The 24,406-nt window shown below is 34.5% G+C and overlaps 1 protein-coding gene across 4 annotated transcripts in view; it reads left to right on the forward strand.

Annotated features, from left to right (window-relative positions):
* The window catches only part of ABCA5 (ATP binding cassette subfamily A member 5), a 90,330-nt gene that overhangs the window by 11,106 nt on the left and 54,818 nt on the right, over positions 1 to 24,406 (forward strand). For 2 of the 4 annotated variants that reach the window (XR_004033426.1, XM_030828401.1), the window contains exons 2-11: positions 1,684 to 1,800; positions 2,817 to 3,021; positions 6,654 to 6,815; positions 7,704 to 7,792; positions 9,125 to 9,354; positions 11,571 to 11,712; positions 13,361 to 13,549; positions 14,982 to 15,129; positions 18,748 to 18,916; positions 21,390 to 21,448. Coding sequence is in view for 2 of the 4 variants with exons in the window: in XM_030828401.1 (XP_030684261.1) it covers positions 1,699 to 1,800; positions 2,817 to 3,021; positions 6,654 to 6,815; positions 7,704 to 7,792; positions 9,125 to 9,354; positions 11,571 to 11,712; positions 13,361 to 13,549; positions 14,982 to 15,129; positions 18,748 to 18,916; positions 21,390 to 21,448 (1,495 nt within the window). In the remaining 2 variants the exon portion in view is untranslated. Of the gene's footprint in view, positions 1 to 1,683; positions 1,801 to 2,816; positions 3,022 to 6,653; positions 6,816 to 7,703; positions 7,793 to 9,124; positions 9,355 to 11,570; positions 11,713 to 13,360; positions 13,550 to 14,981; positions 15,130 to 16,138; positions 16,166 to 18,747; positions 18,917 to 21,389; positions 21,449 to 24,406 lie in introns of those variants that run through there. The other 2 variants (XM_030828402.1, XM_030828404.1) reach the window with 2 other exon arrangements.

The following is a 24,406-nucleotide window of genomic DNA, read 5'->3' on the forward strand; positions in this document are numbered from 1 at the left end:
TTTCGGTTGTGTTCATTCTGCTTTTGAGCCACTCCATGAGTTTTATTTATTTATTATTGTGTTTTTCTGTTCTAAAGTTTCCATTTGTATTTATTTCTTACTGTGTTTTTGTGTTCTAAAATTTTCATTTGGTTCTGCTTTAGGTCTTGTTTCTTTGCTAAGATTTTCTATTTTTCATTGCTTTCAAGAGTACTTTCGATTGTTTGCTGATGCCCTTAAATAGCTGCTTTAAAAGTTTTATCAGATAATTTCAAAGTCTGCATTATTTCAGCATTGGTATCTTTGACTTTATTTTCTTAGTAGAGTTGCTATTTTTTTTTTTTTTTTTTTGAGATGGAGTATTGCTCTGTCGCCCAGGCTGGCGCCACCAGAAGTGGCGCAATCTCGGCTCACTGCAACCTCTGCCTCCCGAGTTCATGCAATTCTCCTGCCTCAGCCTTCTGCGTAGCTAGGATTACAGGTGCATGCCACCATGCCCAGCTAATTTTTATATTTTTAGTAGAGATGGGATTTCACCATGTTGGTCAGGCTGGTCTCACACTCCTGACTTCGTGATCTGCACGCCTTGGCCTCCCAAAGTGCTGGGATTACAGGCGTGAGCCACCGCGCCCGAACAGCTATTTGCTACATGCTTCATTTTCCATGTAATTTTGGATTGTATGAGACTTTGAGTTTTGTGTTAATACCTATGGAAAATGTTGATATTTTCTCTTAACAGACTGTCAACCAGGTTAGGTTCAGGTCATAAGTTTCTACCCACATTCTTTGAACTGTAGTTGTCATTTTAGTTTATTTTTCAAAAGCTTTTGCAGTACTTTTTTGGTCTGTCTTGTGTGTGCCTTGCAGTGAACAGTCTGGATTTGAACAGTGGTCTCTCTGTTCAGTTTCTCAAGTCTTTGTCACAATAATAGGATTGGATTTATGTATGTCCAGCTTGAGAGTTATTACAGGAATTAAAAACAACTTTTTAGAGTGCTTTCCTGAGCTCTCTTTCTATTTGTTCCCCCTTCTACTTTTTGCTTCCCTGTGGCTGCTCTTTCCATCCTCCAGCCAGATAGCTAGTGTTTATTTTCTCCATTGTGTTACATACTTGTGTGACTGCAACCACCATATCCAGGGCCCAATGGTAGGAGGTAGAGAAGAAAAGCAAAAGGGATTGGCCTCATCCTCTTACAACCATAGCTCCATTGAATAGAGAGAAAGGTTTTCCTGCCTCAGAGTGTTGGCTGCAGTAGGCTTTCCTTACTGTAGTCTGGCCCTGTTACCATGGGATTGCTTGCGTGTGGGGATACAGGAGAATTCAGAAAAGAAAAAAAGATTTGCTATTTGTACATTCTCCCTGAGCATTAAGACTTCCCTTGCTCATTCCTCAATTCAAAGCTAAGCCTTCTTCTGGAGCTGCCTCTGTGGGCGTTTCGGGAGATATCAAAGGAGAAAAAGTACCATTGTTGATACGGTGGTATTTCAAATTCTGTTCTCCCCTATTTCACATGCCTTGTTTACTTTTCAGAGTCCATGGATTGCTGCTCCATGCATTCTGTCCAGTTTCCTAGGAGAGACAGCTTGGAGTATGCTTGATCCATCTTACCTGGGACTGAAACATCTGCTTGTTTTGCCATTAAAAATTACATGCAGTTTACTGTGTGGCTCCAGGTTTGTTTGTTTGTTTTTCCTCCTTAATAGGTTTATTCAGAAAACATGCCCACTGCAATTAGAGAGGTGGGAGTTTGGAGACAGACCAGAACACTTCTACTAAAGAATTACTTAATTAAATGCAGAACCAAAAAGAGTAGTGTTCAGGTAAGTTAACTCTTTCTTATGCTTTTTTGCAGTTTATTTTGCTTGATATGTTCTATCTTGAAGTGATTATTTATTTTGCTAAATATACTTTTATTATTTTATTTTTCTTTGCTTGTAAAGTAAAAGCTTGCCATGTTAGCCACAGAAAAATAACTGAATTACCTGATGCTTTCTGAATGTTAAAAATTTTAATAATAATTTCTATATTTAGTTAATTTCTAGCATCTGTGCTTCATTTTGAGCTTTTGGGCATGTGTTTCCTAAGTTTCATGAACTAACATTCCAAAATAACTTTGATTCCAGAGTTTTATTCCCCACAACTTCATATTTTATGGACTCTAGATTGAGTTGCCCATGAGTATTAATATTATGACACAGATTTGTACCCACAGCATACATTACTTTTGATAAAGGTAAAAGAAAGGAAGAACTTTGGCTAACCAGCCTAGTAATAATTTCAAAGGATGAAAATATATTATTCATCTTCTCCTGAAACCGGTAAAACAATTAAACAGCAAGATGATATAATAGCTCATTTCTACTAAAACTGACCATAGAATTTAATTAAGTATGGTTTTGATAGTATACATTTAGGTATAATTAAAGTATGATTTCTAATTCAGAATTGAATAAAGGCATTTTTATGGTGAATCCATATAGGGATGTTTGGTAAATTGCTTTAGATAAAATTATATGAGTAAATTTATTATGTTTTATGTCAATAATCTAAGATGTTTAAATGTTATCTTTTATGTCACCTTAATTTATTATGTGACTTGAATTTTAAAATATTTCAGTAAAACTAAATGCAAAGGAAAAAGTAATTTAATATGCATGTTGGGTTTGATGAGGTGTTCAGCACAATAATTCTTTTGGGATAGAATTGCTTTTACTTTTTATTCATAAGAAAGGACAACCAAATTTCTTGTTTTTTCTTAGTATTATTTGCAAAGAAATCTTGATGACTTTTGCTGCCATTGTTATATTTTGTAATCACATTGTTTCTTTTATTGTAGGAAATTCTTTTTCCACTATTTTTTTTATTTTGGTTAATATTAATTAGCATGATGCATCCAAATAAGAAATATGAAGAAGTGCCTAATATAGAACTTAATCCTATGGACAAATTTACTCTTTCTAATCTAATTCTTGGATATACTCCAGTGACTAATATTACAAGCAGCATCATGCAGAAAGTGTCTACTGATCATCTACCTGATGGTATTGTGAGCTTATATATATTCTACTTATAATATTAAGCCTGTTCAATATCTATCAGCTTGCTTTATTGAATAAATAGCAGTCTTAACACTTAGAGATGTGTTCCTCCACCAAAGTATAGTTGTATAAAAATACTAAAATTATTTAATTCTGTTGCCTTATTTTTCTTGTGAAACATTAATTTATATTCTTGGTGGTAGGAAGCATATTTTGTGTACTTTTATATTTAATTCTTAGACCATTTATAAAATAGTTTAAATATACTTGTATAAGATACAAGCTTTGATGGGTTATTTCATTTTCATTCTGACTTTCATATAATTATGAAGCTAGCAATGTTTAGCTGAATGTGGTAGCATGTGCCTGTAGTCCCAGCTACTCAAGAAGTTGAGGTGAGGGGATCCCGTGAGCCCAGAAGTTTGGGGCTGCAGTGAACTATGATCATGCCACTTCAATCCAGCACTCCTTACTCTGGGCAACAGAATGGGACCCCCATCTCTAAAAATAAAAAATTTTAAAAAGAAGCTAGAAGTATGTGATAAAGACTATAAAGCAGTCACCTTTTCAGCTTACCATGCTTGTTTATGCAAGTATATGGTGTAGACTGAAGAAGTACCTAACTTTGGAGACTACAACTATTACTATGGCTAAGTCCCTAACTCTGTTTTATCTATTCAGATATATATTTTTTGTAGAGACGGGATCTTGCTATGTTGCCCAGGTTAGTCTCAACTCCCAGGCTCAAACGATCTTCCTCCCTTGGCCTCCACCTAAAGTGCCACCTAAGTCTTTTTTTCTCAATGTGCACTTCTCACAAAGAAATGAACTAGAAAACAGTGTAAGCAGTGAAGTGCCAGTGAACTTAAAGTGGCTGTGTGTGAGAGAACCTAAAGCAAAAACTGGAGAAAGTGACAGAAATTCTTATACTATTAATGATTAAACAATGAAGTGCTAAATTGTAGAAAATAACAGATTAGCATGTTATTTTTTGCCATATGGGATAGTTGTAATTAGCTTATATATCATCACATTATTGGATTGTACATCATTGAATGGAAAGTGTTAATTATACAGTCAGAAGCCAAGTAACTTTTATTCCATTGGTTTCTTTCTCTGGTTATTTCTATTTAATATTTTGATTAAATACACTTCTTATTGTTATATGTTAGTGTATCGTATTAGGCACAAGTAGTATAGATTACCATGAGAATTTAGTGTATAAGCTCAAAAAGCTGATTAATAATGTTGAAATGAAATTCATTGGTAATTCTGAGTAGAAGGAAAGAATATAAACCAAAGAAATACGAGGCCGGGCATGGTGACTCACGCCTGTAATCCCAGCACTTTGGGAGGCCGAGGTGAGCGGATCACTTGAGGTCAGGGGTTCGAGACCAGACTGGCCAACATGGTGAAACCCCGTCTCTACCAAAAATACAAAAAAATTAGCCAGGCGTGGTGGTGGGTGCCTGTAGTCCCAGCTACTTGGGAGGTTGAGGCAGGAGAATTGCTTGAACCCGGGAGGCAGAAGTTGCAGTGAGCTGAGATTGTGCCACTGCAATCAAGCCTGGCGACAGAGCAACACTCTGTCTCAAAAACAAAAAACAAAAACTAAGTCAGTGTATATTAACTTAGATCCCAAAATAGTGTATACATATACACACATTTTTTAGACTTCTGTCTTTTTAACAACGGAACTGTATGAAAATGGGTTATGCATACATACATAACATGACTGGTAGGATGTTGAACTAACACCCTCTTTACTCATGTAAATCCTGGAACTCCCTGTCCCTCTTAAAAGGCCTGGAAAATCTATTAATTAACATTTAAGTAATACTTTATAATCTACAAAGCATTTTTTTTTGTCATTTTCTTCTTTTTTTTTGAGATGGGATCTCACTGTCAAGCTGGTTTGCAGTGCTGTGATCTCAGCTCACTGCAGCCTCTGCCTCCTGGGCTCAAGTGATACTCCCGCTTCAGCCTCCTGAGTAGCTGGGACTACAGGTGCACACCACCACACCTGGCTAATTTTTGTAGAGACAGGGTTTCGCCATGCTACCTAGGCTGGTCTCGTACTCCTGGACTCAAGCAATCTACCTGCCTGCACCTTCCAGAGTGCTGGCATTATAGGTGTGAGGCACCACATCTAGCCTACAAAGCATTTTGATGTTTGTTACTTGATTTGTTTTTTCGCAACAACCCAGTGTCATCAGCTAGGCATTGTAGATGAGGACACTAAAGTCTGAAGAGTTTAAATCGCCTGTCTGTGCTCACACAGTTAATACATGAAGAAGCTAAGTACTAATTCTATATTCTTTCCATTTCACCACGTTTGAAGCTTCTGTAGTGAAAATTAGTTGCTTGTAAGCAAAACTACAAGAAAACATTTAAAAATTAGTCTTATCTGATGAGAAAGAGTGATTACAGTATTTTTTCCACTTATCTCCTAAGAAAGGAACAAGCAATATTGGATTTGAATGACAATTTTTATTTAAGGAGGAGTTGTGTCATAGTTACTAAAATGCCTATTTAGTTTCTGAGAAGGATTGTGGAATTTTCTTTATAAGAAATATTTAAAAATAAAAAATTCATATACTTACTAAAAAGTCATTTTTGTGCAGGTGCAGTGGCTCATGCCTGTAATCCCAACTAGTCCGGAGGCTGAGGTGGGAGGATCACTTGAGGCCAGGAGATCAAGACCAGCTTGGGCAACATAGTGACACCTCATTTCTACAAAAATTAAAAACAAAAAATTAGCCAGGCATGGTGATGAGTGCATATCGACCAAGCTCTACTCCAGAAGCTGAGGTGGGAGGATCTCTTAACCCCTGAAGTTCAAGTGCAAGATCCCAGGCACTGCAGGCTGGGTAACAGAACAAGGCCCTGTCTCTAAAAAAATATAAAATAAAATAACGAAGTTACTTTTTAGTTTTACTTCGAGATAGATGAATGAACTGCATTATTAATAATTTTTATAATTTCATTGCCGCCTGAAATTAGTATAATTCATTGAGGTTTTGAGAAACAGCAATTCTTGATGAAATATGAGTTCTGCATATTGTTTTATACTGTATTTCATGTATTTATGACGTAAGTATAACACTGACACATTTCTGTAATCAAATGACAGCTGAGTAGTGTCTGCAACATTGTACCATTTTATTATTTATTATTATTTTGTTGGAAGAATTGTCTTCTTTTTGTTTGTTTGTTTTTTTGAGACATGGTCTCACTGTGTTGCGTAAGCTGGAGTGCAGTTGCTCAATTATGGCTCACTGCAGCCTCGACCTCCTAGCTCAAATGATCCTCCCGCCTCCACATCCCAAGTAGCTAGAAGTACAGGCACACATCACTACACCTGGCTAATTTTTTTATGTTTTGGAGACAGAACCTCACGATGTTGCCCAAGTCGGACTTGAACTTCTGAGCTCAAGCAATCCTCCCATCTTGGTCTTCCAATGTTGGGATTACAGGTGTGAGCCACTGTGCCTGGCCTGTCTTCATTTTTTAAGAAGTAAATATAGCAAAAGTGCTTATAAAATATTCCATTTATCAAAATAATTGTAAACTTGATCTACTGTATTGTGGTATTTTAATTTGTGAGCTAACTATATTGTTATGATATCTTACAGTAATAATTACTGAAGAATATACAAATGAAAAAGAAATGTTAACATCCAGTCTTTCTAAGCCGAGCAACTTTGTAGGTGTGGTTTTCAAAGACTCCATGTCCTATGAACTTCGTTTTTTTCCTGATATGATTCCAGTATCTTCTATTTATATGGATTCAAGAGGTAAATAGCCCTACAATAATCATTGAAGATCAATTGAATGCATATCTTTGCTGCTTGCAGTTTATAGTCAAAATTTGATACAGTTCAATATTGGCATTTTCAACTATTCTTACTTGTTCCAATAGGAAAACTGAGAAGTATAGCATAAAAATATTTATTTATAAATATCTATCTACTTCTACACATAAAATATTTTTATATAGTATCCATTTCGATTTAATACATTTATATATATTAAATACAGTAGCATAAAGCAAAATTGCATTTTGGGTTATATGACTTTCTAAATATCTTTTTTTCATGTAATTGTTTTTACTTATGGTATGTACAAATCTTTAAAATCTTAAGGTCTTCTACTAGTGAACTTTATTAGTTTTACATTTGAAACATGGGAAACAACCTTTGGTTGTTTAAACCTATGAAGAAATATTATCAACCACAAACATTTATTGAGCAATGTTAAAGTCACTATGCTAAATACTGAATTTGTGGTTTTATTTCAAAAAGCCCTTCTGAAAATTCTTTTTTCCTGTTTGCTTGACTTTGACTTTTCATTGTTCTGGAAGTGCTTTGGAGCTAAGTCATGTAGAATGATTTACTTTAAAACAAAAAAGTAACTTGTTTTAAATAACTACAATTAATTTCTTTCTTTACATTTTTATTCATTTACTATTTAGTATTCTAACACATATAACTTTTATTTCAAAATTTCAGGTAAATGATCAGAAATCTTATAGGTATTGTTTACCTTTGAAAGTCAGCTTATTTCTTTGGTCCTATAGAGATTGATTGATTATATTATTTTGGTATCTCTCCATATAATATCTTTAAAACAATGCACTTGCATGTTGTACAGAATCTTAGATCTCATATTCTTCCCCCCTATAGCTGGCTGTTCAAAATCATGTGAGGCTGCTCAGTACTGGTCCTCAGGTTTCACAGTTTTACAAGCATCCATAGATGCTGCCATTATACAGGTAAATATGATAAAGGAAGAAATACAAAAACTACGCCATTTTAAAATAAATATTTCCTAATTCTTTACAATAGTATTTGGTTTGACTACTGTCAAATGTACAAAATATGTAGCTTACTACAACTCCTTTAAGAAAAAAGATAAAAAAGAAGTCATATTTTCTGATTTGGTACTTTTTGTTGTGTTTCATATTTTAGCAGAAAAACTGGCCATGAAATTTATTTTTAAAAATCTTACTTTTGTGTCTGGGCTAGATAGCAGTAGATGAAGTTACCTTAGAATTCAAACTATTCAAATTAACCATATTTCATTCTTCCATGTTCTGTATGGATCTGTGGCTTTTTTTTCCATTTGCTCTTTCTAATTGAATTTACTATGCTACAAAATTTACTATGCTACAAAATATTGTAATTTCAAAATGTATATCAACCATCTTCTCTACTAAACTATATGTTTAAAGTATGTATGAATAATGATAGAACTGGGATCAAAATCTGAACAGGAGTCTTGTCTCTGTTGTTACATTGCTATGTAGTAGAATGACTATAATAATAATACTTTACTTGACAGCATTGTCATAAGAACCAAATGAGATGATTTATGTAGAATTGTCTTGTAAACTTTTGCAGTATACTATAAACATATTAGGGACATGTAATATTGCACAAATTCAATAATACAGAAATTTAAGGTAAAGATAGTGAAATACGGATCTATTACATTGATGATGTTGTATCACCTATTTGTGTTTTGGCCAAAGTTTTTAGCCATCCACAGCCCAGACCACACTGGATGAATAGGCAGGACAGATTTCAATTTAGGCATTAATTGGAATGTTAGAAGTGTTATGTAGCATAAGTAGTTTTATTATTTGGTCTATATGTGCTCTATATGTGCTGCATATATAGACTTTAAAGCAATAGAAGGGCTTGGTATTTAGAAGAACATTTTTTAAACAATCATAGGAATGATGGCACTAATAATCACTCCTAAATTCCTAAATTTTGAAGATGTATATTTTTACTAAGATACATATAATTGTCTGCTTAAGATGATAATTGTGCAATTTTATTTTATTTGACAAATTATTTAATCAAAATTTATACACTTACCGACTTTAAACTTTATGGTATACTTTTAGAATAAATTGAAAGCAATATTCTACTCAGAATTATGATATTGGGGTCACTCACTTTATTTCAGGTATGTAGCTTTTTGAGGATTGTATTTGTACTAGGTTATTGACCAAATTTAGGGATATGGCTGTCCCGTTTTACTAGGGGCTACTATCATAACTAAATTAATTTAATGTATTTACATTTTCTAATTATAGTTGAAGACCAATGTTTCTCTTTGGAAGGAGCTGGAGTCAACTAAAGCTGTTATTATGGGAGAAACTGCTGTTGTAGAAATAGATACCTTTCCCCGAGGAGTAATTTTAATATACCTAGTTATAGCATTTTCACCTTTTGGATACTTTTTGGCAATTCATGTCGTAGCAGAAAAAGAAAAAAAAATAAAAGAATTTTTAAAGATAATGGGACTTCATGATACTGCCTTTTGGTATGTTATTCAAAATTTATTACTTAACATAATTAAAAGTTGTATTAAATATACAGATTTTCAAAATTGTAATTTTGATATTTACCTAACTTGATGAAGTGCTTATTCTGTTTTCTTACAATGATTGCCTTAGTCTTGGAATTTGAGATTAGTCAACAAGTTTCAGAAACTAATTGGCTTCATTTAACATAAGGGATGAAGAATGTCAAAAGCTTATGTTGACAATATGTGTTTAAATTTTATTTCACATTTTATTTGAATCATGGGCACACTTGTGTATATTTCAGAGTATTTCAGTATACTCCATGTGTATTTCTGTGTATTTCAGAGTTCAGGAAATGTCAAATCTTGGAACATTAGAAATTAATTGCCTGTTACAGTTCTTCCATAATATGGCATATATATAATATTAAAAATTTAGTTACAGTGATTAAAGTCTGTATATGTGGTATATGGACTTTTTTTCCCTCGAAAGTTTTAGTTATTTGGGTGAATTAAGATGAATATGCGGTGGCTCATGCTTGTAATCCCAGCACTTTGGGAGGTCTAGGCGGGCGGATCACGAGGTCAGGAGATCGAGACCACGGTGAAACCCCGTCTCCACTAAAAAAAAAAATACAAAAAAAATTAGCCGGACGTGGTGGTGGGCACCTGTAGTCCCAGCTACTCGGAGAGGCTGAGGCAGGAGAATGGCATGAACCCGGGAGGCGGAGCTTGCAGTGAGCCAAGATTGCGCCACTGCACTCCAGCCTGGGTGACAGAGCGAGACTCCATCTCAAAAAAAAAAAAAAAAGATGAATATGGAAATAATTTTAGAGAAAGAAATGAGAAAAACATGTTTTCACTAGTGACCTTTAATGTATCAGCATTTTTATAGTGATAATTTTACAAAGGCATGCATTTTTATAAATAATTCTAAGGGTAGTTTCCTTACTCTTTTCACTATGTAATGAAGTTTGTTCTGGGGGGGGAAGTCTAATACTGTGCATGTGAGCTGTTATTATAGTCTGTTTTACAAAATTTTATTCCAATTATCCCAATGTAACAATTAATCATAACACTTTACATAATGGAATTATTGTATATAACATATTTCCTTTGCTTGTTTTTCTTTCATTTGTTATTTTAGAAATTATTGGTTTTGGATTTTTTTTTGAGACAGGGTCTTGCCCTGTCACCTAGGCTGGAGTACAGTGGCATGATCATGGGTCACTGTGGCCTCAAACTCCCAGGCTCAAGAGATTGTCCCACCTCAGTCTCTCAAGTAGTTGGGACTACAGGTGCATGCTGTCATGCCCAACTAATTTTTAATTTTTTTGTAGGGACGGGAGTCTTGCTATGTTGTGCAGGCTGGTCTCAAAGTCTTGGCCTCAAGTGATCCTCTCATCTTGGCCTCCCAAAGTGCTGGGATTACAGGCATGAGCCACTGTGCCTGGCCAAAAGATTGGTTTTTAAAATTTATTGGGTTATTAAAGTATTTTATGGAGAACCGGTAGATGGAAGAATTTAGGCAAATCGTTCTCTCAGGGTCTCAGTTTTGCCTCAGTAAAATGATGGATTCAATTTTGATAATTTCGCTACCTTTTTAGCCTTAACTCAGTGATTTTATGACATCATTAAATCCTGAGCTAACTTGAAAAAATATGTAAAATAAAACTTAATACTGCAGCAATTCCATTGAGCTCTGATTCATAAAGAAGTCTTGAGTAAAAATAGTGAATTCATTACTGATCTTGTTGATTTCACATTGTATAATTGTAGTAATTATGTCATTGATTAGTGAGGTAAGGTAGCCTTTATTGTTTATAGTTACAGAAGCCGTCAGAGGTTTAATTGTAGCACATGCTGTAAAGAAAATTGTTATCTTGACTCATTAAACTCTTACATTTTAAGAAAATCAGAGACATTGTGTGCTATTGAACTTTTGAGAATATTAGATTTAAATTAATTATGAATTACTATTCATTTTGAAAGCTTTTTTAACTCTGGAAGATAGTATTTTTTACCAGATTACACTTTTACCTATCACTTAACCAATACTATATTTTTAATTACTTATAAGACTATTAATATTCAATACATAAGCATACACAGAAATGAACAGTGACTTAATTTTAAGAATAAAATGGCTAAAATCTAAAATTTTGTTTAAAATGATTTTTTAACTGTCTAAGCCTATGCATTTGACCATAAATATATCTGTATTCTCATTTTAGGCTTTCCTGGGTTCTTCTATATACAAGTTTAATTTTTCTTATGTCCCTTCTTATGGCAGTCATTGCAACAGCTTCTTTATTATTTCCTCAAAGTAGCAGCATTGTGATATTTCTGCTTTTTTTCCTTTATGGATTATCATCTGTAAGTATTTTAACTTGTGATAGGAATAAAGAACTGTCAAAATGTTTGATAATACAGCAAAGTATTTTTCTTCAGTTTACTTGTAGTCAATTTGCCATGAAAGACAGATTTTACTAAGTTATTGATAGGTGACTTAATAAGTAAATGATGTAGCATCACTGTATCCCTGTATTTTTAGGAATGTTACAAAATAGTTTTAGGTTTAGATTTAGCTTTTGTCATATGATGTATTTCACATACAACTCCTCTGAGTCTATCTGTTGTCTTTATATAATGATGTATATAATTAAGACTGTCGAGTATTGGACTATTTTTGTTTGTCTTCATGAAATCCTTACTCTTCAAGTTAATTTATGCTCCAGGATGATGATTTTTAAAGATACGTCTTTGCAAATGTAACTCTTTAGCAGTCTGAATGAGGGGTTTTAATGACCAGCCTTTGTTTTAAGTGGTTCCATCTTCCATTCTGATTGGTTTATGTGCCCACCCTGTATCAGTTGTTAAATATTTTGGCTATCATTTCTGCTCTTTAAAATAATAAATTACAGATAACTGACATACTTCCATATGTAATTGCCTGTTTTTTGTTTTTTTTTTAATGTTTAATTTTACTTTTTTGAGACAGGGTCTCACTCTGTGGCCCAGGCTAGAGTGCAGTGGCACACTCATGGCTCACTGCAACCTTGACCTCCCAGGCTCAAGCAATCCTTCAACTTCAGCCTCCCAAGTAGCTGGGACTACAGTTGTGTGCCACCACACCTGGCTAATTTTTGTATTTTTTTTTTTTATTTGTAGAGTCGAGGTCTTTCTATGTGTCCAGGTTTGGTCTTGAACTCCTGGGCTCAAGTGATCCACTTGCCTTGGCCTCCCAAAGTGCTGGGATTACATGAGTGAGCCACTGCACCAGGCCTTCGGTTTTTTTTTTTTCTTTTTAAACTGGTTTTTTATCTTATAATAAATTAAGTTTAAAAGATGGGTCTTGTACTTAAAATTTTTGTTGATTTATTATTTTCACATATTTTATGCTTCTTACTGCAGAAACACATGGCTATTTATGGTTTCTATAATGTAGAGGTGGTCATGTTTACCTATGATACAGATAAAAATACAGTCTTTAATATTTGTTAGTTTAAGACCAGGTGTGGTGGCTTGCACCCGTAATCCCAGCACTTTGGGAGGCCAAGACACGAAGATTGCTTGAGGCAAGAAGTTTGAGACCAGCCTGGGCAACATGGTGAAACCCTGTCTCTACAAAAAAATACTAAAATGCTGGACGTGGTGCCCCACGCCTGTAATCCCAGCTACACGGGAGGCTGAGGTGGGAGGATCACCTGAACCCAGCAGGTGGAGGTTGCAGTGAGCCAAGATCGCACCACTGCACTTCAGCTAGGGTGACAGAGCAAGACCCTGTCTCAAAAACAAAATCAAAAAACAAACACAAAAATATTTGTTACTTTAAATTTTTAAAAGGTATGTCACTATTTGTATGAAAATAAAATATCTTACCATAGCATTTATAGATTATAGTTGTATTTTAATGAATGTATTTTTCATGAAAATAGCTTGTTCTTTCAGAAGCAAACTTTAATTTTGTTTTCATACCAGTATATATGAACATTGCGCTAACCTTAATATTTGTGTTTTATAGGTATTTTTTGCTTTAATGCTGACACCTCTTTTTAAAAAATCAAAACATGTGGGAATAGTTGAATTTTTTGTTACTGTGGCTTTTGGATTTATTGGCCTTATGATAATCCTCATAGAAAGTTTTCCCAAATCATTAGTGTGGCTTTTCAGTCCTTTCTGTCAATGTACTTTTGTGATTGGTATTGCACAGGTAGGTAATATATTAATCTAGGATTCACTAAATATTTTCTTTCTGTTTTATGTAGCTTCTTATACTACCATGAATACTACCTTTGATTTACCAAAAAAAAATTATTTTAAAATTTTAGCATGAGAAATAAATGATTTCTAGAGTATATTTTATATCTAGTTTTATTTATGTTTGTCCAATTTTAAGTTTTTAGTTAAATGTTCTGTTTATAAATTTTTCACTTTTTACTTCAGTGTATCTCAGTAATTTATTTCACTGCAGAAACTCATTTTGATAGTAATGTGTTTAAATGTCAAGTAATTCTTATTGCCTATGGCCTGTTTATATTGCTATCATTTGTACATTTATCTCAGAAGAATGCATGGGAGAAAATTGTGTGTGGAGCAGAACAAATTTACTGTGAGTGTAGTGGTGGAATAAGTAGGCCTGGTGGATTTTGTTGGCCCAGGCTTCATGGAATTGTCATTCTAAATAACATTCAGACTTAAAATATTATTTTTATTAGTCCTTACAGGAGTAGTCAGGTTCTAAATGGAAGAAGTCTTATAAGAAACGGCTTTGTAGTGGAACATAAATTTGGCTAATGTACAAAGAAAAAATGTAATTACTAAATATAAGAAATTCATGTTGGTTGGATAGAAATTCTGATTTATGAGATATAATTAAATATTAAGTTAATCATTTTACTTTTTTGAGACCTAAGAGTGATTGTTATACATTTTGAGAGTTCATTGAGTCCCCGAGTCCGCGTTCTGTAGGAACGAAGAATTATAGATTCATAGATTTTTGTTGTGAGTGGGATGGCCTTTCGGTGTCATTGAATTTATCTTCTTCATTTTATAAATGAGGGAACTGAAGCCTAGAATAGTATAATTAAAACGTATTCACTTAATGGCAGGGCTAGGACCTAAATGAGGCTTCAACCTCCAGTACATTTCTCTTTCCATGCTATCACAAGTATTTACTATGAATACTTTAATAGTTGCATTAATTAATCAAAATACTTGCTTTCTTTTCACTCTTGGAAAGATGCTAACCATAATTTTATTCCCTAATACTTAATTTGTTTGGCTTCCATATGGATCATAACCCTTTTGTTTGCATTTGTTATTATTAATATTGTAGTTTATTTTTATTTCATTTGTTAGTAATTACATTAGAATTAAATTCCCCTAGAGTGAATATATCCCAGTTAAAGAAGCACAACATTAAAAACATGATTGAAAGGAATTGGTTTGATAAACTTATATCTTTGTAAAATCTTTATTGTTTTCCTTATAAATTTATATTATTAATTTGGTAAAGTGTTTAATCTGTTAAAAGGCCCAGTTGGTTACTGTCACTCTGGATATGCTAAATAACTCTAAGTAGTGTTAGCTTTTTCTTGTTTTTGTCATTTTTATGTAATAAAATTAGTGTTTCTATTTTTCAGGTCATGCATTTAGAAGATTTTAATGAAGGTGCTTTATTTTCAAATTTGACTGCAGGCCCATATCCTCTAATTATTACAATTATCATGCTCACACTTAATAGTATATTCTATGTCCTCTTGGCTGTCTATCTTGATCAAGTCATTCCAGGTATGCAGACGGTTTTTGAATTTTACTTTAAAGATTTTTAGGCTTTTTTGCCCACATAGGGTCAGCTTAATTTTAAGATTTTTTTTCCTAGCCAGGGTACCCTAAGTCATATTCATTGTTAAAGCTTTTAATTTGACTTTAAATAAGTATATTTTGTACCTTAGTCTGTGGCCACTAGTGAACATAAAGAGACTGTGTAAAAAGAGAGCAGTTTGTTTTGAAAGCCTTAAGTCTCTAGTTGATCTTAACTTGGTCCTTCTTTATATCAGTCTTTTTTAATTGAAGTATTTTATTTTGCCCTCTAAGGTCTAAAACTATGAAGTGATCTTGTAACTCCTACCATTTTCTTTATCTCCTGTCCACATCTATAGCCAATATAGCAAACTCCTATAGATTCAATAGTAATATTAAGTATTGAGCATATTTCCTTTTCCCCTTGTATTCCTCATTACCTGTGTCTGTATTCTACACCTGTACTGTCCTGTATGGTAACTACTAGCCATGTGTGGCTTTTAAAATTTAAATTGATTATAATTAAATCAATTAACAATTTATTTTTTTCAGTAGCACAAGCCACATTCCAAGTGCTCAGTAGCCATGTATGGGTGTTAGTTACTAAATTACATGGTGCAATCTAGATGTTCTGTAGAACATTTTGACCATTATAAAAGTTGTATTGTGTAATACTAGTCTAGACTAGGGGTTCCCCACCCCCAGGACACGGATCTTACTAGTTGCCTGTGGGGAACTGGGCTGCACAGCAGGAGGCATGTGAGTGAAGCTTCATCTGTATTCACAGCTGCTCCTCATTGCTCGCATTACCACCTGAGCTCCACCTCCTGTCAGATCAGCGGCAGCATTCGATTCTCATAGGAGTGTGAACCCTATGGTGAACTGCGCATGTGAAGGATCTAGGTTGCATGCTTCTTATGAGAATCTAATGCCTGATGATCTGTCACTGTCTCCCATCACCCCCAGATGGGACCGCCTAGTTGCAGAGAAACAAGCTCAGATCTCCCACTGATTCTACGTTATAGTGAGTTGTATAATTATTTCATTATATATTACAATGTAATAGTAATAGAAATAAAGTCCACAATAAATGTAATGCATTTGAATCATCCTGAAACTATCCTTGCCCCCTGTCTGTGGAAAAATTGTCTACCACAAAACCGGTCCCTGGTGCCAAAAAGGCTGGGGACCACTAGTCTAGACCATTGCAGTGTCTCTCATCTAGTTACATACCTCAAGTCTGTCTGAGCACTTCACTCTTCTTTTTTTGAGGTTTTATTATTTTTTAATAGATTTTTGGGGAAGAGGTGGTGTTTGGTTACGTGAGTAAGTTCTTTAGTGTTAATTTCTGAGATATTCGTGCACCTATCACCCTAGCAATATACACTGTACACAGCGTGTAGTCTTTTATCTCTCACCACCCTCCCACCTTTTCCCTGAGCCCCCATAATCCATTGTATCATTCTTATGTCTTTGCGTCCTCATAGCTTAGCTCCCACTTATGAGTGAGAACATACAATATTTGGTTTTCTACTCCTGAGTTACTTCACTTAGAATAATGGTCTCCATTTCCATCCACGTTGCTGCAAATGGCATTATTTTGTTCCTTTTTATGGATGAGTAGTATTCCATTGTGTGTGTGTGTGTGTGTGTGTGTGTGTGTGTGTATCACATTTTCTTTATCCAGTTGTTGGGATGGGCATTTAGGTTGGTTCCATATTTTTGCAATTGTGAATTATACTGTTATAAACGTGTGAGGAAGTATATTTTTCACATAATGACATCTTTTCCTCTGGGTAGATGCCCAGGAGTGGGATTGCTGGATCAGTTGGTAGCCTTACTTTTAGTTCTTTAAGGAATCTCCACACTGTTTTCCATAGTGGTTTTGCTAGTTTACATTCCCACCAACAGTGGAAAAGTGTTCGCTTTTCACCACATCCATGCCAACATCTCTCATTTTTTGATGTTTCGATAATGGCCATTCTTGTAGGAGTAAGGTGGTATCACATTGTGGTTTTGATCTGAATTTCCCTGATCATTAGTGATGTTGAGCATTTTTTCATGTTTCTTGGCCATTTGTGTATCTTATTAGAGCTATCTATTCATGTTCTTAGCCTACTTTTTGATGGGATTGTTCGTTTTGTTCTTGCTGATTTGAGTTACTCATAGATTCTAGATATTAGTCCTTTGTCAACATATATATTGTGAAGACTTTCTCCCACTCTGTGGGTTGTCTGTTAACTGCTGATTATTTCTTTTGCTATGGAGAAGCTTTTTAGTTTAATTAAGTCCTATCTATCTTTGTTTTTGTTGCATTTGCTTTTGGATCCTTGGTCATGAAGTCTTTGCCTTTTTTCTGATGTTATCTTCTCAAATTTGTATGGTTTCAGGGCTTAGATTTAAGTCTTTGATCTATCTTGAGTTGATTTTTGTAAAGGGTGAGAGATGAGCATCCTGTTTCATTCTTCTACTTGTGGCTTGCCAGTTATCCTAGCACCATTTGTTAAATAGAGTGTCCTTTCCCTGCTTTTATATTTTTGTTTGCTTGCTGTTGGAGCAGTAACGGTTCCCAGAGGGATGCCAAGTACTGATAAAATCAATTGGAATCCTCTGTACTTGGCATCAGATCCCTTTGAAATGTGGTCAATCTAGAAGAAGAGTAGATATTTGAAAAAAAATGAGGAATGTAGGTATTTTGAGGGGGAAAAGGGAGAAAATGGAACATGTTGCGTGGGCAGTTACCACTGTATACCATTTCTTTCTTTCTTTTGAAACAGGGTCTTTGTCATTTTTGAGACAGGGTTTGCTGTGTCTTCCAGGCTGGAGTGCAGTGGCATGATCACGGCTCACTGCAGCCTCAGCCTCCTGGGCTCAAGTGATCCTCTTGCCTCAGCCTCCGAAGTAGTGGGACTACAGGCATGCACCACCACATCTGACTAATTTTTTGTATTTTTTGTAGAGACAAGGTTTTGCCATATTGCCCAGGCTGGTCTCAAACTCTTGGGCTCAAGCAATATGCCAGCCTCTGCCTTCCAAACTGTTGGGATTATAGGTGAGAGCCACCATGCCTGGCCTCATTGTATACCATTTCTAAGTCTCAGATTTCTATCCTGTTGCTTTGTTGCTCTCCCTAATTCTGTAGTCTTTTCCATGAAGCATATCCACTTTTTAGATACTACCTATTTTCAAAGACCATTTAAGATGGAGCCCATTCAAGTCTTCAACACTTTCAGCCTACGTTGTGTTCTTGCCATTTGCTATCTACTTGTACTCATAAAGGTATTAGTTCCCTTAGCATAGAAAATGTGCTTTATTCACCTTTAATCGCACTCAGCAATTCTGAAACTATTTATGGACTAGAACTATTTATCAATAAAACTTTGATTCATACAATATTAATATGATACACCTAAACTTTATTTACTTATTACTTTTTAATGACAAATGAACACTGTATATATTTATTGTGTACAACGTGATGTTTGGAAATATGTATATGTTGCGGAATGGTACCTAAACTTTAGATGCAGGTTGTCGTATGTTTGAAATTCTTCATGATTTAAAAACTAATCATGATAACTCAGTTTTTTAATGTTTATTTTTCAGGGGAATTTGGCTTACGGAGATCATTTTTATATTTTCTGAAGCCTTCATATTGGTCAAAGAGCAAAAGAAATTATGAGGAGTTATCAGAGGGCAATGTTAATGGAAATATTAGTTTTAGTGAAATTATTGAGCCTGTTTCTTCAGAATTTGTAGGAAAAGAAGCCATAAGGTATGGTTCAATCTTTGGCAATTTAGGTATAAGAACTGCTAATGGAACCTGCCGCATTTATAATCCTGTTCTTTAAATATGTATGTAAATATGGTATCTTAGATTTGGTACGTATGCCATGATTTTAAAACATTAATAACAGCTACTTTTCTCTTTTTCTTATTTTCTTTGCAACCATTTGGAATAAAGTTGGTGCTAGGTTTGAAATTTTATGTTTCTTTCTTTCTGTTTTTTTGAGACAGAATCTCGCTCTGTCGCCCAGCCTGGAGGACAGTGGCACAATCTCGGTTCACTGTAACCTCTGCCTCCCAGATTCAAACAATTCTTGTGCCTCAGCCTCTCAAGTAGTTGGGTCTACAGGCATGCACCACCATGCCTGGCTAATTTTTATATTTTTAGTAGCGACAGGGTTTCACCATGTTGGCCAGACTGGTCTCGAATTCACAGCCTTAAGTGATCCACCTGCCTTGGCCACCCAAAATGCTGGGATTATAGGCGTGAGCCACCACACCTGTCCCCTGAAATTTTATGTTTGAATGGAAAATTTTAAAAGTAATAAAACCTGATGTTTATACAATTAATGTTTAAAGCTTTTCCCATTATATAGACTGAAACATGATAAATATTAACTATAATTTTATTCATGCTACATTGTCTTATACAGCATATTAAATTGTCATCTGTTAATTTCATAGACTTTTAGGGTTTTGGGTATAATTAGAACGTTTCATTAATTTTTAAGAACCAAAGAAATGCATTACTATTCTTTGTTAGGTCAGTCAGTACCAAATTTAGAAATAAAATTAGGTGAAAGAAAAGAAATAAAATAAAATGACATTAAAAAGTGAAGCATAATAATTTTTAAAGTTAAGAAAAATGTAAAAATTCCAGAGAAAGTCAAAATACTTAAGATGTAATTCATTGGCCAGTGGCTTGCTTTCTCAAGGGTAAATTTTAACTGATTAACAAGCCATTTCCTTAAAAAAATATGAAAAAATTAGGTAGAATAAGAAAATCACTTCACGTTTATTAATGGTTTGAAATTTGTGCTGACATGAAATGACATCTGGTTTATATCACCCTTCATTGATGTAACAAGTGTTTGATAATCAGAAATGAAAAAATTCATAAATTGCTTAAATCAAATGCTTCACTTAGTTTTAGAAGTTGGGTTGGCATGAAAAATGAATCAATGACACTTACAATAGAAAGGAATACTATGCTTTTCTCTTGTACCTTCTTTAAAATAATTTTATAGTTGATCCCTGAAAAACACAAGTTTAAACTACACCAGTTCACTTACATGTGGGTTTTTTTCAGTAAATATATTGGAAATTTTTTTGGAGATTTGCAACAATTTGAAAAAACTCGCAGATGAACTGTTAGCCTAGAAATACCAAAAACAAATAGGTATGTCATGAATGCATAAAATATTTATAGATACTAGTCTAACATTTACTACCATAAAATATACACAGATTATAGTAAGTTATGCTTTATCAAAGCTTGATGTACACAATACTGACAGACCTACATTATGCCAGTGCCCAGTTGAGAGAAATGTAAACAAATGTGAAGACGCAGTATTAAATCATAGCTGCATAATATTAACTACAGTATTACTGTACTATTGCAATAATTTTGTAGCACCTTCTTTTACTGTTATGGTGAGCTTATGTGTTCCAAGGATATACTTCAAATGCCATGTGACTCAATTATCTCCTTGTGAGCTGTTCATCTCTCCAGTAAATTGCATATCATGATAAAAAGTAATGTCTCAGGGTTCTTGCTTATTTTTTAGCATGTTTAATGCAATACCGTAAGCCTTGAATAGCATCATGGGATCCATGGGAATTGCCACTGGTGATGCTGGAAGTGCTCTCAAGAAGCAGAGAAAGGTCATGACATTATAAGAAAAAGTTGAATTGCTTGATATGTACTATAGATTGAGGTCTGTGGGTGCAGTTGCCTGTCATTTCGGATAGACTATGCATCTTGTTCATCTTATAAATAGATGATGTGAACTGATGGCATTGATAAATACAGTATAATACTGTAAATATATGTATTTTTTCCTTATAATATTCTTAACATTTTCTTTCCTCTAGTGTACTTTATAAAAATACAGTATTTAACATGTAAAACCTACAAAATATATGCTAACCAACTGTTTATGTTATCTGCAAGACTTCCTATCAATAGTAGGCTATTAATAGATTAGTTTTAGGGGAGTAAAAATGTTATATGTGTATTTTCAACTGTGTGTGGGAGTTGGCACTCCTAACCTGTGTTTTCAAGCATCAATTGTATTTTTATTATCAACATTATTTGGTTCATTGTTTTAGTAGGAAAGTACTTTATTATTATTTTATTATTCTTATAAAATATGATAGCATTGATAAAAATATACATGGTAAACACACATACTTATAAATTGCTTTAAATACTTAAAATATAAAACTTTATATTTCAGAATTAGTGGTATTCAGAAGACATACAGAAAGAAGGGTGAAAATGTGGAGGCTTTGAGGAGTAAGTAGTTTTCCTAGTATTCAGGCCATAGTATTTAAAGTACAAATAGAAAAATAATTTGCATAGCTTGTGGGAAATTTAAACTTCTCTACCATGATTTTCTGTCTTGCTTTTATTTTTATTTTTTATTTTTTATTTTTATTTTTGAGATGGAGTCTCGCTCTGTCACCCAGGTTATAGTGCAGTGGTGTTCTCTTGGCTCACTGCTACCTGCGCCTCCTGGGTTCAAGTGATTCTCCTGCGTTAGCCTCCTGAGTAGCTGCAATTACAGGTGCACGCCACCATGCCCAGCTAATTTTTGTATTTTTGTAGAGACAGCGTTTGACCATGTTGGCCAGGCTGGTCTCAAACTCCTGACCTCAGGTGATTCGCCCGCTTCAGCCTCCCAAAGTGCTGGAATTACAGGCATGAGCCCCTGTGCCCAGCCTTTGTCTTGCTTTTTGAGATACTTTCATTTATGTGATTACTATTCAAAATAAAACTAACAACATAAAATTTGTAAAAGTAAAATGTAATATCTATTAAAATGAAAAATACTCAATTATTTGAATAAGGCTATGTCCTTGTTTCATTTTATTATTTTGCATGTATATACAATACATGTTAGTTACTTTTTGAAAAATTCATTTGGCCTATCATAGGGTTTTTCAGCCTCAGCACTACTGACATTTTGGTCCTGATAATTCTTTGTTGTGAAGAACTGTTCTTTATTGTTAGAATGTTTAGCATTGTGTCAATGTGTTAGTCCCCAGAACCAATAGAATACACACACACACACACACAGACACACACACACACCAGTATGATTGTAGGGTGGGGGATTAGGGGAGGTTTGTTTTAAGTAATTAGTTCATGAGATCGTGGGGCCTGGTAAATGTAGAAATCTGTAAGGCAGGTTGGAAACTCAGGCAAGTGTTGAAGTTTCAGTCTTGAGTTCAAAATTTGTGGACAGGCTGACAGGCTGCAAACTCACGTAGGAGTCTGTTACATTCTTGAGGCAGGACTCTTCCAAGGAACCTCAGTTTTTTCTCTGTTTTTATTTTTATTTTTTTCTCATAGTTTTTTTTTTTTATTATACTTTAGGTTTTAGGGTACATGTGCACAATGTGCAGGTTTGTTACATATGTATCCATGTGCCATGTTGATTTCCTGCACCCATTAACTCGTCATTTAGCATTAGGTATATCTCCTAATGCTGTCCCTCCCCCCTCCCCCAACCCCACAACAGTCCCCAGAGTGTGATGTTCCCCTTCCTGTGTCCATGAGTTCTCATTGTTCAATTCCCACCTATGAGTGAGAACATGCAGTGTTTGGTTTTTTGTCCTTGCGATAGTTTACTGAGAATGATGTTTTCCAGTTTCGTCCATGTCCCTACAAAGGACATGAACTCATCATTTTTTATGGCTGCATAGTATTCCATGGTGTATATGTGCCACATTTTCTTAATCCAGTCTATCGTTGTTGGACATTTGGGTTGGTTCCAACTCTTTGCTATTGTGAATAGTGCAGCAATAAACATACGTGTGCATGTGTCTTTATAGCAGCATGATTTATAGTCCTTTGGGTATATACCCAGTAATGGGATGGCTGGGTCAAATGGTATTTCTAGTTCTAGATCCCTGAGGAATCGCCACACTGACTTCCACAATGGTTGAACTAGTTTACAGTCAGTTTTTTCTCTTAAGGCCTTCAACTGATTGGATAAGGTTTACCATTATTATCAAGACTAATCAAGTTTAAGTCAGATGATTATAAAAGTTAATGACATCTACAGCAACATCTACATCAGTATTTGACCAAATAACGGCACCATAGCCTAGCCAGGGGGACCCATAAAATTAACCTTCACAAGCAGCATCCCTGGCTTTGATCACCAAAGAGAGAAGGAGTTCAGCCTCAAGAATGAAACAAATTCTTGCATGAGTTTCCAGCCTGTCAGCCTGTGAATTTTGGACCCAAGACGGCAACTTTAACTCTTGCCTGAGTTTTCAACCTGCCCTACAAATTTTTGGGACTTACTAGACCCCACAATCTTCTGAAGCAATTTCTTAAAATAAACCTTCCCTGATCCCCCAACCTCACACTCATACTTGCTCCACTGTGTGTGTGTGTATTCTATTGGTTCTGGAGACTGACTGACTGACATACTGCTAAACATCCCTGGCACACTGCTAAACATCCCTGACACACTGCTAAACATCCTCTCCCAATTGTAACAACCAAAAATGTCTCCAAGCTTTACCAAATGTCTTCTAGGAGGCAAATTAATTAATTAAGGAGAAAGTAGGTATAGTGGTATATTAATAGGGTTTTAGTTTGCATTTGCCTAATAAGTAATGTTATTAATCACCTTTTTATATGATTATTGGCATTTGGAGGTTTTTCTTTATGAAATGCCTATTCAAGTTCTTTTCACATTTTTGTTTCAAGACCTTTGTTAAATACAGGTATTTAAATATTTGATCTCAGTCTGAGGCTTGCCTTTTAATTCTACTAACAGTGTCTTTTGACAAACACAAGTCTTAATTTGAATGAAGTCCAATTTATGAATCTGTTGTTTTATGGTTACAGTGTGTTTCACATCTTTTTATTCAACATTGGAGAGTATATATAACCTCCAATGTAAGTTATTGGAACAACTAGTTAATTATAATTGTAATTGTAATAACAATTGCAACTAATTGTTTCTAATGCAAAGAAGCAAGAGAATGAAATAAAAGGCATCCAGATTGGAAAGGATGCAGTAAAATTATTTGCAGTTGACACAATAATCTATTTTTAAAATCTTTTAGATTGACAAAAAATAATAGTGGAACTAAACAATGAGTTTTGCAAGATGATGGGATACATGATAAATAATGGAAAAATCAATTGTATTTCTATATGTTACCAACACATCATTGGAAATTAAAATTAAAAATAGCATTTAGCATCAAAAATATGCTTACAGGTAAATAA

The sequence above is a fragment of the Nomascus leucogenys genome, chromosome 14, assembly GCF_006542625.1.
Source record: "Nomascus leucogenys isolate Asia chromosome 14, Asia_NLE_v1, whole genome shotgun sequence".
NCBI classification, from domain to species: Eukaryota; Metazoa; Chordata; class Mammalia; order Primates; family Hylobatidae; genus Nomascus; species Nomascus leucogenys.